Below are 14,051 nucleotides of genomic sequence, written 5' to 3' on the forward strand. Positions count from 1 at the left end.
TTTCACAGCGATTCTTTTGCCTGTGAGGACAGTATGGTAATGATGTGGCGGGGTCATTTGGCATAAAGTATGCCATCCTAATCCGTTGCACAAGTTCAAGTACTCCAATAGCGCATTGGTAAAGATGTGTGTTGTTCTTCCAGGTAAGGCTATCACCTGGCACTGCTTCTCTTGTACACAAAAGTTTAAGCACAAGTTTAACGATTCCTTGCTACCTGGGGTTGCTGGATATTAGACTATAGCTTGTTTACAATCTTACTGCGTCCCATTAACCACTCGGATCATATTTCTGAGCCAACTGCCCTCATCACAATCTCGTCAGTCCTCTGGCGAAAGAGGGTTCTGACGAAAGGTCATTGATCTGTAACTCTTCCCACAGATGCTGCCTGACCTGTTGAGTATTTCCAGCATTTTCTGGTTTTACTGCTGTTCTGCTCTGACACATAACGTTAGAAGTAGGAAGTCCAGAAGCAGACGCACTGCTGTTGTACCTCCCACTCAAGGCACAGTTTAAAGAAGTCTCCATGTAGCCAAAGCGCAATTGGATTCTTTTAACTTCCAATGTATCAACGTTGCACCAATCTGCCGGGACCGTGCCAACTGATGGGAGAGTTTGGGGCCAGTGCCCAGTGATGGAGAGTGTGGGGCCGGTGCCTATCGATGGACAGTGCGGGGCAGTGATGGAGAGTGCGGGGCCAGTGTCCATTGTAGAAGTGCGCAGGGCCAGTGTCCATTGTAGAAATGCGCTGGGCCAGCGCCCAGTGTAGAAGCGCGCGGGGCCAGTGCCCAGTGACGGAGAGGACAGTGCGAGGCCAGTGCCCAGTGATGGAAAGGACAGTGCGGGGCCATTGCCCATTGATGGAGAGGACAGTGCGAGGCCAGTGCCCATTGATGGAGAGGACAGTGCGGGGCCAGTGCCCAGTGATGGAGAGGACAGTGCGGGGCCAGTGCCCAGTGATGGAGAGGACAGTGTGGGGCCAGTGCCAATTGTTGAAGCGCGCGGGGCCAGTGCCCATTATTGCAGCACACTACCTGCCCGCTCCACCAGTCCTCTGCCGAGCCGCGCGCTCTGCCGCAAAAAGGTGGCCGCCATCTTGGAATGAACCAAACCGACTCTCGGCGGATAGATACGATGGCTAAAATAAATCAACGGGGCATCTCTGCTTCCGTTTCCAGTTATTAACCTTGCTCTGCATCAAATAATACCATCTACTGCGGTTAACACGGGACTGCGCGCGATTTCTTCCTGGAGGTGGTAGGTCAGGTTTGGGGATCGGTGACCTGATCTCCCCCCCCACCCCCACCGCAGTGGTGGTGGCCAGGGCAGAATGGCGCTGATTGTGACGCGGGAGTTCCGCGTTCTGGTGCAGAACCTCAGCCGCAGCGCGTTCCTTCAGCAGCATAAAGTTCTTGAGTGCTGGCGGAGTGGTGAGTGAGGGAGAGAGGGTGATTGAGTGGGAGTGGGAGAGAGAGAGAGAGAGAGAGGAAGAGAGGAAGAGGAAGAGGAAGAGGAAGAGGAAGAGGAAGAGGGAGGAAGGAAGGAAGGAAGGAAGGAAGGAAGGAAGGAGGGAGGGAGGGAGGGAGGGAGGGAGGGGGGGGGGGAGGAGGAGGAGCCGGTGCCGGTGTCGGTGTCCCCTGTGTCCGCTAAGCTGTTTACCCGGTGCACCCGGTGACATTACTGTCTTCAGAGGCAGAACAGCAGGCAGGTGGTACACCCCTTTAAAGAGAAGGAGCTGCAATTCATTTTTAATTTAAAGAGTGAGAGGCATCAGGTGTTTTAACTCAATGTTAGTGACTGACCTTCACGCCTAAAGATATGTGAACATGGTAATTGCAGCTGTTGGAACCTGCTCTGAACAATATTGTAATTGTAAGTGGAAAGGAACGATGTTTATTGCATGTACTTCCTCAGTCATGTGAAATCGGCTGTTGATATCACTCATAAGGGTTCTTTTGAAAGAAGGATTTTTAACTCTAAGAAATAGGACAAAATATGTTTCCTCGTTCTTTTAAAAAAAAACGGTTTGCTCCCTGATCGGTTATTAACAAAGTTCTAGTTATGATAAACTGATGCACATCTCCTGAATAGCAGCAATAAAACGTGCAAACACAGAATGACTATCTAGCTTAGGGATGTAATGCGAATCCTCTGTTAGATCCCATGTGGATCTTTATCTGTCTTGCTCACTCATTAATCTATAGGACATGTGTCCAAACAGGTTTTTTCATAGTTTGGAATTCTCTTGCAACAGAAAGCCTTCCTTTGGCCAATACACAAAGTCCAAGACTCATTATGAGGTTAATGTTTGCCAAGAAAAGAGGGAAAGATTGAACATATCTAGTCATGATGCTCTGACCATCATGTGTGTGGAGCAGCCTTGATGGACCAGTTAGTCTTTTCCTGCCTGTCAATTTTGTATGTTCTGAGCTGCCACTTGTTACCTGTGGGAATGGGAGGCATATATCTTTGCCACAGCTCCTCATAAAAGGACCTTGATTAAATAATAATGAGTAAGTCACATATGTCGTGCTGGATATTGACATCTAGAACAACAAGATGGCTGAAAGAACACAAATTTCCCTGTGTAGGCTTTTCTGCATGCTGAAAACAGATATCCATCATGTAGCTGACTAGGAGAATCTGAGACATGTTATAACAGCTACTGGAAGGTGTTACCTGGATGCTGAGCATTCTCACATTACCATGCAGTATGGTTTTCATCTGTACTCTGGGCAGAAGGATAATAATGTATCTGTACTGATGAAAGGTCATCAACCCAAAACATTAACTCTGTTTCTATCTCCACAGATGCTGCCTGACCTACTGAGTATTTCCAGCATTTTCTGTTTTTATTTCAGATTTCCAGCATCCACAGTATTTTGCTTTTGATAAGATAGGGTAATAGGCTAAAATGTGGCAGATGAAATTCAATGTTAGCAGGTGCTAAATTTGATAAACTAAATGCAGTAATTATACTATGAATCAAAGTGCTGTGGCAAAGCAGAGAAATTTAGGGATACAGGTTCAGAGGACATTAAAGATAGGACCTTGGTTTGGTTAGCTTTTTTTTTTAAACAGCCTTATGTCATAGAATCATAGAAACTAGGTGCAGGAATAGGCCATTCGGCCCTTCGAGCCTGCACCGCCATTCAATAAGATCATAGCTGTCATTCCTTCAGTACCCCTTTCCTGCTTTCTCTCCATACCCCTTGATCCCCTTAACCGTGATTCTAGATTTTATTGCAAGAGGTATAGAATATAAAAGCCAAGAGATAATGATGAGCCTTTGTAAAACCTTAAGAACTCTGTTAGAAAACAGAACTGCCATGATCTTATTGAATGGTGGAGCAGACTTGAGGGACCACATGACCTACTCCTGCTCCTATTTCTTACGTAATTATAATGTCGCTGCACACTGTAGAAAGGATATTGAGGCTTTAGAGAGAGCACAACACAGATTCACTAGGATGCTGCCTGGTATGAGGAATTACAAATATGAAGGACTTGAAAACATTTTTTTGTTAGAACAATGCAGATTGCAGGACAATATAAAAGAAATGCTTAAAATTATGAAAGGATGGGACAGGATGGATAGAAGCCTGTTTCCAATTTTTGAAGAGACTAAAATGAGAGGCTATAGATACAAGATTAAATGTAACAGATTTAGAGCAGTGAGTTCTAAGGCTGTGGAATTTGCTTCCAAGGTTAGTGGTTGAGGCAGAAACTGTCAAAAGAGGTATTAAAGATTTGATTGGATGTGTGAAATGAAGGAACAGGGAATTAAGTTATATGGGATCAGGGTGGGTAAATGTGATTTATAATTATTTGCTGGCATGGAGGGTAAACACACAACGGACTGGTTGGGCTGAATGGCCTGTTTCCATGTTGTAACTTCCATGTATTTCTAAGTGTAACTCAGTGGTATGCATATAGGTACCAACGACATAGGTAAAAAAATGGGATGAGGTCCTACGAGACGAATTTAGGGAGCTAAGAGTTAAATTAAAAAGTAGGACCTCAAAAGTAGTCTCAGGATTGCTACCAGTGCCACGTGCTAGTCAGAGTAGGAATTGCAGGATAGCTCAGATGAAGACGTGGCTTGAGCAGTGGTGCAGAAGGGAGGGATTCAAATTCCTGGGACATTGGAACCGGTTCTGGGGGAGGTGGGACCAGTACAAACCGGACGGTCTGCACCTGGGAAGGACCGGAACCAATGTCCTAGGGACAGTGTTTGCTAGTGCTGTTGGGGAGGAGTTAAACTAATATGGCAGGGGGATGGGAACCTATGCAGGGAGACAGAGGGAAATAAAATGGAGTCAGAAGCAAAAGATAGAAGGGAGAATAGTAAAAGTGGAGGGCAGAGAAACCCAAGGCAAAAAACAAAAAGGGCCACATTACAGCAAAATTCTAAAGGGTCAAAGTGTGTTAAGACAAGCCTGGCGGCTCTGTGCCTCAATGCGAGGAGTATTCGGAATAAGGTGGATGAATTAACTGCGCAGATAGCAGTTAACGGATAAGATGTGATTGGCATCATGGAGACATGGCTCCAGGGTGACCAAAGCTGAGAACTCAACATCCAAGGATATTCAATATTTAGGAAGGATACACAGAAAGGAAAAGGAGGCGGGGTGGCGTTGCTGGTTAAAGAGGAAATTAATGCAATTGTAAGGAAGGACATTAGCTTAGATGATGTGGAATCGGTATGGGTGGAGCTATGGAATACCAAAGGGCAGAAAACGCTAGTGGGAGTTGTGTACAGGCCACCAAATAGTAGCAGTGAGGTTGGGGACAACATCAAACAAGAAATAAGGGATGTGTGCAATAAAGGTACAGCAGTAATCATGGGCAACTTTAATCGACATATTGATTGGGCTAACCTAACTGGTAGCAATGCGGTGGAGGAGGATTTCCTGGAGTGTATTAGGGATGGTTTTCTAGACCAATATGTCGAGGAACCAACCAGAGAACTGGCCATCCTAGACTGGGTGATGTGTAATGAGAAGGGACTAATTAGCAATCTTGTGCGAGGCCCCTTGGGGAAGAGTGACAATAATATGATAGAATTCTTTATAAAGATGGAGAGTGACAAAGTTAATTCAGAAACTAGGGTCCTGAACTTAAGGAAAGGTAACTTTGACGGTATGAGGCGCGAATTGGCAAAATTAGACTGGCAAATGATGCTTAAAGAGTTGACGGTGGATAGACAATGGCAAACCTTTAGATCATATGGATGAACTTCAACAATCGTACATCCCTGTCTGGAGTAAAAATAAAACGGGGAAGGTGGCTCAACCGTGGCTAACAAGGGAAATTAAATTCAAGGAAGAGGCATATAAATTAGCCAGAAAAAGCAGCAAACCTGAGGACTGGGAGAAATTTAGAATTCAGCAGAGGAGGACAAAGAGTTTAATTAAGAAGGGGAAAATAGAGTACGAGAGGAAGCTTGCCGGGAACATAAAAACTGACTGCAAAAGCTTCTATAGATATGTGAAGAGAAAAAGATTGGTGAAGACAAACGTAAGTCCCTTGCAGTCGGATTCGGGTGAATATATAATGGGGAACAAAGAACTGGCAGACCAATTGAACAAAGACTTTGGTTCTGTCTTCACGAAGGAAGGCGCAAATAACCTTCCGGATGTACTAGGGGACCGAGGGTCTAGTGAGAAAGAGGAACTGAAGGATATCCTTATTCAGCGGGAAATTGTGTTGGGGAAACTGATGGGATTGAAGGCCGATAAATCCCCAGGGCCTGATAGTCGACATCCCAGAGTACTTAAGGAAGTGGCCCTAGAAATAGTGGATGCATTGGTGGTCATTTTCCAACAGTTTATCGACTCTGGATCAGTTCCTATGGACTGGAGGGTTGCTAATGTAACACCACTTTTTAAAAAAGGAGGGAGAGAGAAAACGGGAAATTATAGACCGGTTAGCCTGACATCAGTAGTGGGGAAAATGTTGGAATCAATCATTAAGAATGAAATAGCAGCACATTTGGAAAGCAGTGAGAGGATTGGTCCAAGTCAGCATGGATTTATGAAAGGGAAATCATGCTTGACAAATCTTCTGGAATTTTTTGAAGATGTAACTAGTAGAGTGGACAAGGGAGAACCAGTGGATGTGGTGCATTTGGACTTTCAAAAGGCTTTTGACAAGGTCCCACACAAGAGATTGTTGTGCAAAATCAAAGCACATGCTTTTGGGGGTAATGTACTGACGTGGATAGAGAATTGGTTGGCAGACAGGAAGCAGAGAGTCGGGATAAACGGGTCCTTTTCAGAATGGCAGGCAGTGACTAGTAGAGTGCCGCAGGGCTCAGTGCTGGGACCCCAGCTCTTTACAATATATATAAATTATTTAAATGGTGGAATTGAGTGTAATATCTCCAAGTTTGCAGATGACACGAAACTGGATGGCGGTGTGAGCTGTGAGGAGGACACTAAGAGGCTGCAGGGTGATTTGGACAGGTTAGGCGAGTGGGCAAATACATGGCAGATGCAGTATAATGTGGATAAATGTGAGGTTATCCACTTTGGGGGCAAAAACACGAAAGCAGAATATTATCTGAATGGCGGAAGATTAGGAAAAGGGGAGGTGCAGCGAGACCTAGGTGTCATGGTTCATCAGCCATTGAAAGTTGGCACGCAGGTACAGCAGGCGGTGAAGAAGGCAAATGGTATGTTGGCCTTCATAGTAAGGGGATTTGAGTATAGGAGCAGGGAAGTCTTACTGCAGTTGTACAGGGCCTTGGTGAGGCCTCACCTGGAATATTGTGTTAGTTTTGGTCTCCTAATCTGAGGAAGGGCGTTCTTGCTATTGAGGGAGTGCAGCGAAGGTTCACCAGACTGATTCCAGGGATAGCTGGACTGACATATGAGGAGAGACTGGATCAACTAGGCCTTTATTCACTGGAGTTTAGAAGGATGAGAAGGGATCTCATAGAAACATATAAGATTCTGACAGGACTGGACAGGTTAGATGCGGGAAGAATGTTCTCGATGTTGGGGAAGTCCAAAACCAGGGGACACAGTCTTAGGATAAGGGGCAGGCCATTTAGGACTGAGATGAGGAGAAACTTCTTCACTCAGAGAGTTGTTAACCTGTGGAATTCCCTGCCGCAGAGAGTCGTTGATGAGTTCATTGGATATATTCAAGAGGAAGTTAGATATGGCCCTTATGGCTAAGGGAATCAAGGGATATGGAGAGAAAGCAGGAAAGGAGTACTGAGGGAAGGATCAGCCATGATCTTATTGAATGGTGGTGCAGGCTCCAAGGACCGAATGGCCTACTCCTGCACCTATTTTCTATGTTTCTAATAGGATTGCCCTGCAATCTGACCTGGATATCATGTCTTTCACACGTGCCCTCACCCTGCACTTTTCCAATACTTCTGGAGGCAGACTGAAACACTTGGAGATGCAAGACCAGACACGAGTCATTAAGCTGCTTTATTTCACAGACAGACAGCAAATGAACATTTAGAGTAACAGTCAAAGCAAATTCCACTTAACTCAGTCACTTCTTTCCTGGGAAAAATTGTTTTAAAAAGAATGAAACCACAAGCCCTGTCCCTTTTATGGGTTGATTGTCTTGTCTTTGGCATTACTTTTCTTTCTAGACAACTACCAGCTGCTAAACCTAACCAACTGCAATTTAGTCTCCACCTCTCGGCCAAGGGCAGTTCCCTGCAGCTCTGGTTCAAAACCTGACTGTCCCTCAGCATGTTTTTAAAAAATTCATTTTAAAATTCTGACCCAAGAAATTAGAGGCGTGGTGTTCATATGAATAAAATAATCTTCAGCCCAATGGGTGGGACTGTTTATTAGCCATCTGAGATAACACATTAATTGATCTCCCCGGTCGTCCTGGCTAATGTGCCTGGGAAATTAATTGTGCCATTCCACAAACTGGCCCACCTAACTTTAATATACATCTTCAAAGCCATCAGGCTGTCATCTTTTTAAACCTGTGCAAATTTACCTTGTTTTAAAACACAACACTCAAGCAAAATTCAATTTTGAAATCCTTTTCTTGTTTTAAAAAATCCCAAAATGTGATGGAGGTGATGGTGAGGTCATGATCATTGGTAGAGGAAGGAGGAGCCATCACAGGTAAAAAAGTAATAGCTGTTGTTTCAACTCTCAAAAGATGTGAAGAAATGCTCTGAAGAATTGAGAGCACCCTGATTCTCACTGCCTTGTTAAAGGTCATGAATGAGATCGAAATGCAGTGATTCAGCCACTCACTGTGAGAGGACTGGAGGATGGAAGCTAATAAATAGAGTTGAATTATCAGCAAAAGATTAAATGTGATTGGATAGTGAGTAGGAGAGGTCATTAAAATGAGGAACAGCTACATTTCCATTTCTATAGCAATTTGAACAATAAAATTCCCAGAAGCTTTGGAGAGGCATAAACAGAATAGATAAAATGGCAGGAAGGGAGAGAGTCTGAGAGAGTATTCAAAAGGTTTTTAACGGAACAGAGAGCAGCAGCGAGACAGAGGATTGTGGTGGCACTCCTGGACAACTGCTACCAATTATGCGGCATGGGCAGGAGGATTGTACAAAAGACTGGGGTTAGAAGAACAGAGTATTGGAAGTGGTGTGTAGAACTGAAAATGATATGGTGGGGCAAAGTCATGGAGAGATTAAAGATGACGGTGACTATTTAAATGTAATTGTTGGGAGGATGGGTATCCAATGTGGATCAACAAGGACAAGATTGATGAGTGAGCAGGACTTGGTGCAGGGCAGAATTTTTTTGACAAGTTGCAAGGAGAGCACTTAAGTAGTCAAGTTTGGAGGTGGCAAAGGCATGTATAAGGGCATCAGTGGTGGAGAGGTGGGAATAAGGGTTGAGGTGATGTGATGAAAAGTATGTGGTGTCTGTAGCTCAGTTGCAAACTATCTGTTTGAGCCAGAGAAGGGAATGGAGTCTGTGGCAAGGGAATGGAGTTTATGGTGGGGGCTTGGTCTTACCGATGTAAAGCTGGAGGAAGTTGAGATTCATCCAAGACTGGATGTCGGATGATAAATCTACCAGCACAGAGGCAATTGAGGAATTGCAAGTGGAGTACTACATACAATTTTGGTCTCCTTATTTAAGGAGGGATATATTTGCATTGGAGGCAGTTCAGAGAAGGTTCATGAGGTTGATTCCTGAGATGAAGGGGTTGTTGTATGAAGAAAGGTTGGGCCTATACTGATTGGAGTTTAGAAGAATGAGAGGTGATCTTATTGAAACGTATAAACGTGGAGAATAGAGCTGAGTGTCATCAGTGTACATGTGAAAGCTAATCCCATGCCTGTAGATAAAGAAGGGAAAAAAGTCAGGGATAGATCTTAGCGGATTCTGGAGGTAACAATTTTGGGATGGGAGGAAACATTATTGCTGGATATACACTGGTTATGTTTAGACAGGTTGGAATGTAACAATGGACTGTCCCATGGAACTGGACAATGGAGAAGAGACATTGGAAGTGGTTGGCCTGGCTAACTGATGCTGCAGAGAAGTTGAGGAAGTCAAAGAGGGATAATGCACCATGGCCACAATGACAGAGGATTGTGACCATTGGGACCATTTTGGTGCTGTGAGGAGGGATTCTAGCAAGGAATTTCAAGGGAGATGGGCCAGAGCTGGGAGGTGTCAATGCGCTTGTGGACCTTGTAGAGGAATAGGAGGTTGGATATGGTTCAGTAGTTGGCAAGGATGAAAGGGTTGAGGATTGGATTTTTTGAGGGGCTGAAGAAGGTGGTTGTGAAGGGAATAGGATTGTGACTCATGAGTTGGAACAATTGTCAATGTCAGCTGGCATGGGGGTCTTCAGTGGAGTTAGGTGAACAGGAGCTAAGTGGGAACAGGATCAAGAGAAGAGGAAGTGGGTCTTGTGGACGAGATAGGTTTGTAGTGGGAAATGGGGGGATGGATGCTAAACTGCAGAAAGAGTTGAAAAGAAGGAGGATTCATACAAGGGGCTAAAAATTTGATTTGGCCCAAAAACGGGCATGGGGATTGTGATGCATGATCGACCTAAAGTTAGCTTTTAAACGCAGTCTGCACCTCTTAAAGGGGAGGCGCTTTCTGCATTCAGTACCTCATTGAACTGGTTGTCAATGCAACTGTCAGGCAGTTATGACTTGAAAGGGCACCTAGGTTCTCTGACGCAGCACTGGAGGCCTTGGTGCAGGGGGTAGAACAGAGGAGACAGGTCCTCTACCCGCAGGATGCCAGGAGGCCCTCCATACTCATAGTCAAAAGGAAGTGGGAGCAGGTAGCCTCACACACTGTTCAGAACACCATAACCCCCATCACTCACCTACCAACAATCTCTATCAGTCACGACTTATACCTCACAATCATCACAGCTTCACCTCACCCTCACACACTTACCACTGCTGCAAGCCTCACACCTTGCACACACTGCCAGCTATTCAACCATGATAGGCACATCACACAAACGCATTGCATCACAGTCAAGACACACTTCCATTTCTCTTGTAGGCAAGGTGGCTCATAGGAGGAGGCAGCAGAGCCCAAAGGGGCACAGGTGCACCTGCATAACCTCACCCTGATGGGGGAGACTGTGCTCGACATTATTGGCACGGCCGTCACTGATGGTGATCAGCAAGGCTGAAATCATTGAAGATGATGGTGTGTTCATACCTAATCCTCCTTCTCGCATCCCACTTCCCTCTCATCCCACAATCTCTTCTAACTTGCAAGCTGCTGATGGTGTAAGCATGCACATCTTGCTTTCTCCCTCCCCTCACCACAACCCTACCCTTGTGGCTTTCTCCTTTCAGTTACCCAAGAACTCCAAGCTTCCAAGCCAGTGCAGGACGAGCATGAGGAGAGTAATGGAGAAGAGACACCATCACTTACTTGATCTCTCACTCGCAGGCACCAGCTCAGAAACTGAGTGTACTTTAGAGAGTTGTATAGAGGTGCGACCTGCACCTGGAGCAGTAATTACTTCACACATCTGAGCAGAATACAGGTGAAAAAAAGTATATTTCATTGATGCCCTGTCTCAGGATAAGATACAAAAGAAAAATGCTGCGGCTAAAAATTTGAAATAAAGACAGAAAATACTGGAAACACTGCAGACCAGGCAGCGTCTGCGGAGAGAGAAACTGAGTAAGTTACGTTCTGCATTGTAAGATGGTTTTCCAAAATTAACTAAGGGAAAGTTTAATAAAACAACGTTCCTTGTAATGGCTGTTTTATTTCTTCAAGTTTCACATACAAACCTGAATCTCTGTTAATTCTATACTTGTAGCAAAACGATATTTACTGTCGGACAATGTGATTCGTCTTCTGGAGTTCCAGCAGAAGAAGGTTGCAGTTGCGAACCAGATGTATATTAATAGAGGTGAGTTGTACCGTTTTTATGTTTGAAAGCTATTAAGACGGTAAAGATATTTTGGGAAACCGATTGTAAGCGGATTCAATCTGCCAGTTAATGGGATACTTGTTAAAAGAGGATGTTTGCTGAGTTACTGATTTATTATTCAATTGTTTTACGTCTTGGTGTTTCTTTAATAGAACAGTGTACTTTGGGCAAGAATTATTAATGGTAGAATTGTTAATAATGTGTTACTGTCACTGAATGTTAACAAAATTAAACTGCTTTAACCCTGGATTCGCACCCTCTCCTTGCCTGTCATCCTTCATTCTTCCTCACAGTTTGTCATTCATAGCCATTGGCAACAGCGTCTCTGAGCTAATAAAAGGGGAAAACTAACGATTGTTTCTGCTCCTGATAGCTCCTTTAGTAATCCGTGTTGAAGAGTACACAGACTTGATGTCGATGAGGACACTGCCGGCTTCCATGGTTGGGTAGCCTGTTGACATATGAAGTATAGTCATATGTCCTGTATGGCTCAGAGACATGGACCATGTACAGTAGACACCTCAAGTCGCTGGAGAAATACCACCAACGATGTCACTGCAAGATCCTACAATTCCCCTGGGAGGACAGACGCACCAACATTAGCGTCCTCGTCCAGGCCAAAATCCCCAGCATTGAAGCACTGACCACACTTGATCAGCTCCGCTGGGCAGGCCACATAGTCCACATGCCGGACATGAGACTCCCAAAGCAAGCGCTCTACTTGGAACTCCTTCACGGCAAATGAGCCAGAGGAGGGCAGCGGAAACGTTACAAGGACACCCTCAAAGCCTCCCTGATAAAGTGCAACATCCCCACTGACACCTGGGAGTCTCTGGCCAAAGACCGCCCTAAGTGGAGAAAGTGCATCCGGGAGGGCGCTGAGCACCTCGAAACTCGTCATCGAGAGCATTCAGAAATCAAGCACTGGCAGCGGAAAGAGCATGCGGCAATCCAATTCCACCCACCCATTCCCTCGACGACTGTTTGTCCGACCTGTGACTTGCTTACGACTATGGTTCTCGTATTGGACTGTACAGCCATCTAAGACCGCATGCTAAGGATGGAAGCAAGTCTTCCTCGATTCCGATGGACTGCCTATGATGATAGTCATTTGGTTGAAGTACAGGAGGGCTGGCACCGCCTGTGAAACATTCTGGCAGGAGTCATTGGGGCTGAAAGTGCCCATCGCTGGAAAGGGGGCGCACCGATCGTGTTTCGTCTGTTTTTACTGGTGCCGTTGATGCAGTGGCCTCTTGAGCGAAATTCTGCTCTTTGGCTTTTTTTCCCAGCGGACCGGAAGTCGGTCATAATGGGAGCGGATGTGCGGCGGTGAGCGGAAGTTCGCACACTAGAGGGGTGAAAGTCACTCAACAGCATAGTATTGATGATGTCATCATGGTGCTGCATCACCACGTGTCTCCTCTTCACTTAAAGGGGAGATCGGTGCGATTATTTAAGTTCGGTCCACTGGGCCACCAGGGAGGGTTTCAGCCGGGCCAGCGGCCTGGCACCCAAGAGGGGGTGCCAGGCTGCCTGTTGGCGGCACGGCCGAACCTGTGGGCACAATTCTCGGCCAGACCTGGCAGTCAGCCGACAAAAAAAAAAGATGGCGGCTGCGGCAGTAGGTCCTCCCTTTAATGGCAGGTGCACCGCCATTTTGAGCACACTCCAAGCATAGTGCACCGGCAGAAAAAGCTGTTGGTGGCACCGAGCGACGGCAGCAAGATATTTTTCGGCGGAATTCCGCCATCGGGGGGTGGGGGGGAGGGGGGGAACATCGGCGGTGTGTGCTCTGATGGTGCACTTAGGATGGATCGACAGCAGCGGAGCAGTAGTGGGGGGAGCGGGTCACCGCCAGGATATACACAGGAGCAGAATTTTCAAAATGCCGTTCCACGAAAAATCAGCGACCATTGCACTCTGCAGCGTGGTCGCCGATTTCTGATGGTAAGAGGCCTTAAGGAAAGGGGCAATTTCGGCCCCAGTGTCTTCAGAGGAAAATCTGGCGGGGGGGCAGGGGGGTAGTGGGGAACCAAAACCTGTTTCAATGAGCTTGGCTGTGACTCTACCAATGGATTGAGGGATCATTCCTGCCCTTGTGTAGTCTGGCCCTTTTTCCTGGGCATTGCATCCTATAGATGGAAATCTTAGTTTTCTCCTTTTTTGGACTATTCACCTCCCTCTAGAGATGAATAAATTGGGGTTCTCCAGCTTTATACATGATCTGTTGAATGGGATGGGCGGATGGCTTTTCTCATTGTCTGTTTCCCTCTAATTTAGTGCATCTGACTGAGACAGATTGGAAAGCAGTAGGGCCAAAGTTAGGTGTTTGTGCACTGCTTAAACATGTTATAATTCAAGTTTTAAAAACACAAGAACCTCAGGAGAGATGATGAAATATTAAATGGAAAAAGAAGAGCCTTTTGGCAGAAAATTTACAATAACATGATTGTTTACATTGCCATAAAAATTTTAGTCAGGGATTTAAAAATAAATATTTATATGCTTTACACTGCCTTGTACTAAAGGAACTAGGATACCCCAATTTCCTATAACATGGTTGGAAAATTCTCTTCAGATGGATTACATGACATGAAATTTGATAGAATTGCTGAACTCGAGAGAGCACAAACCTTGAATTGCATGCGTTGATGATGAA

The 14,051-nt window shown here is 45.4% G+C and overlaps 2 protein-coding genes across 5 annotated transcripts in view; one reads left to right on the forward strand and one right to left on the reverse strand.

The window, feature by feature from the left end:
* Positions 1 to 1,450, reverse strand: part of mrps27 (mitochondrial ribosomal protein S27) — a 109,164-nt gene extending 107,714 nt beyond the window's left edge. The window contains exon 1 of the mRNA XM_070885922.1: positions 1,033 to 1,450. Coding sequence (XP_070742023.1) covers positions 1,033 to 1,093 — 61 coding nt within the window. The 5' untranslated portion in view covers positions 1,094 to 1,450. The remainder of the gene's footprint in view (positions 1 to 1,032) is intronic.
* Positions 1,305 to 14,051, forward strand: part of ptcd2 (pentatricopeptide repeat domain 2) — a 47,153-nt gene continuing 34,406 nt past the window's right edge. The window contains exons 1-3 of one of the 4 annotated variants that reach the window (XM_070885927.1): positions 1,389 to 1,428; positions 10,803 to 11,136; positions 11,279 to 11,371. In XM_070885927.1, coding sequence (XP_070742028.1) covers positions 11,356 to 11,371 — 16 coding nt within the window. In that variant the 5' untranslated portion in view covers positions 1,389 to 1,428; positions 10,803 to 11,136; positions 11,279 to 11,355. Of the gene's footprint in view, positions 1,429 to 1,609; positions 1,871 to 10,802; positions 11,137 to 11,278; positions 11,372 to 14,051 lie in introns of those variants that run through there. The other 3 variants (XM_070885925.1, XM_070885923.1, XM_070885924.1) reach the window with 3 other exon arrangements.

Source organism: Pristiophorus japonicus, chromosome 1 (assembly GCF_044704955.1).
Source record: "Pristiophorus japonicus isolate sPriJap1 chromosome 1, sPriJap1.hap1, whole genome shotgun sequence".
In the NCBI taxonomy this organism is placed as follows: Eukaryota; Metazoa; Chordata; class Chondrichthyes; family Pristiophoridae; genus Pristiophorus; species Pristiophorus japonicus.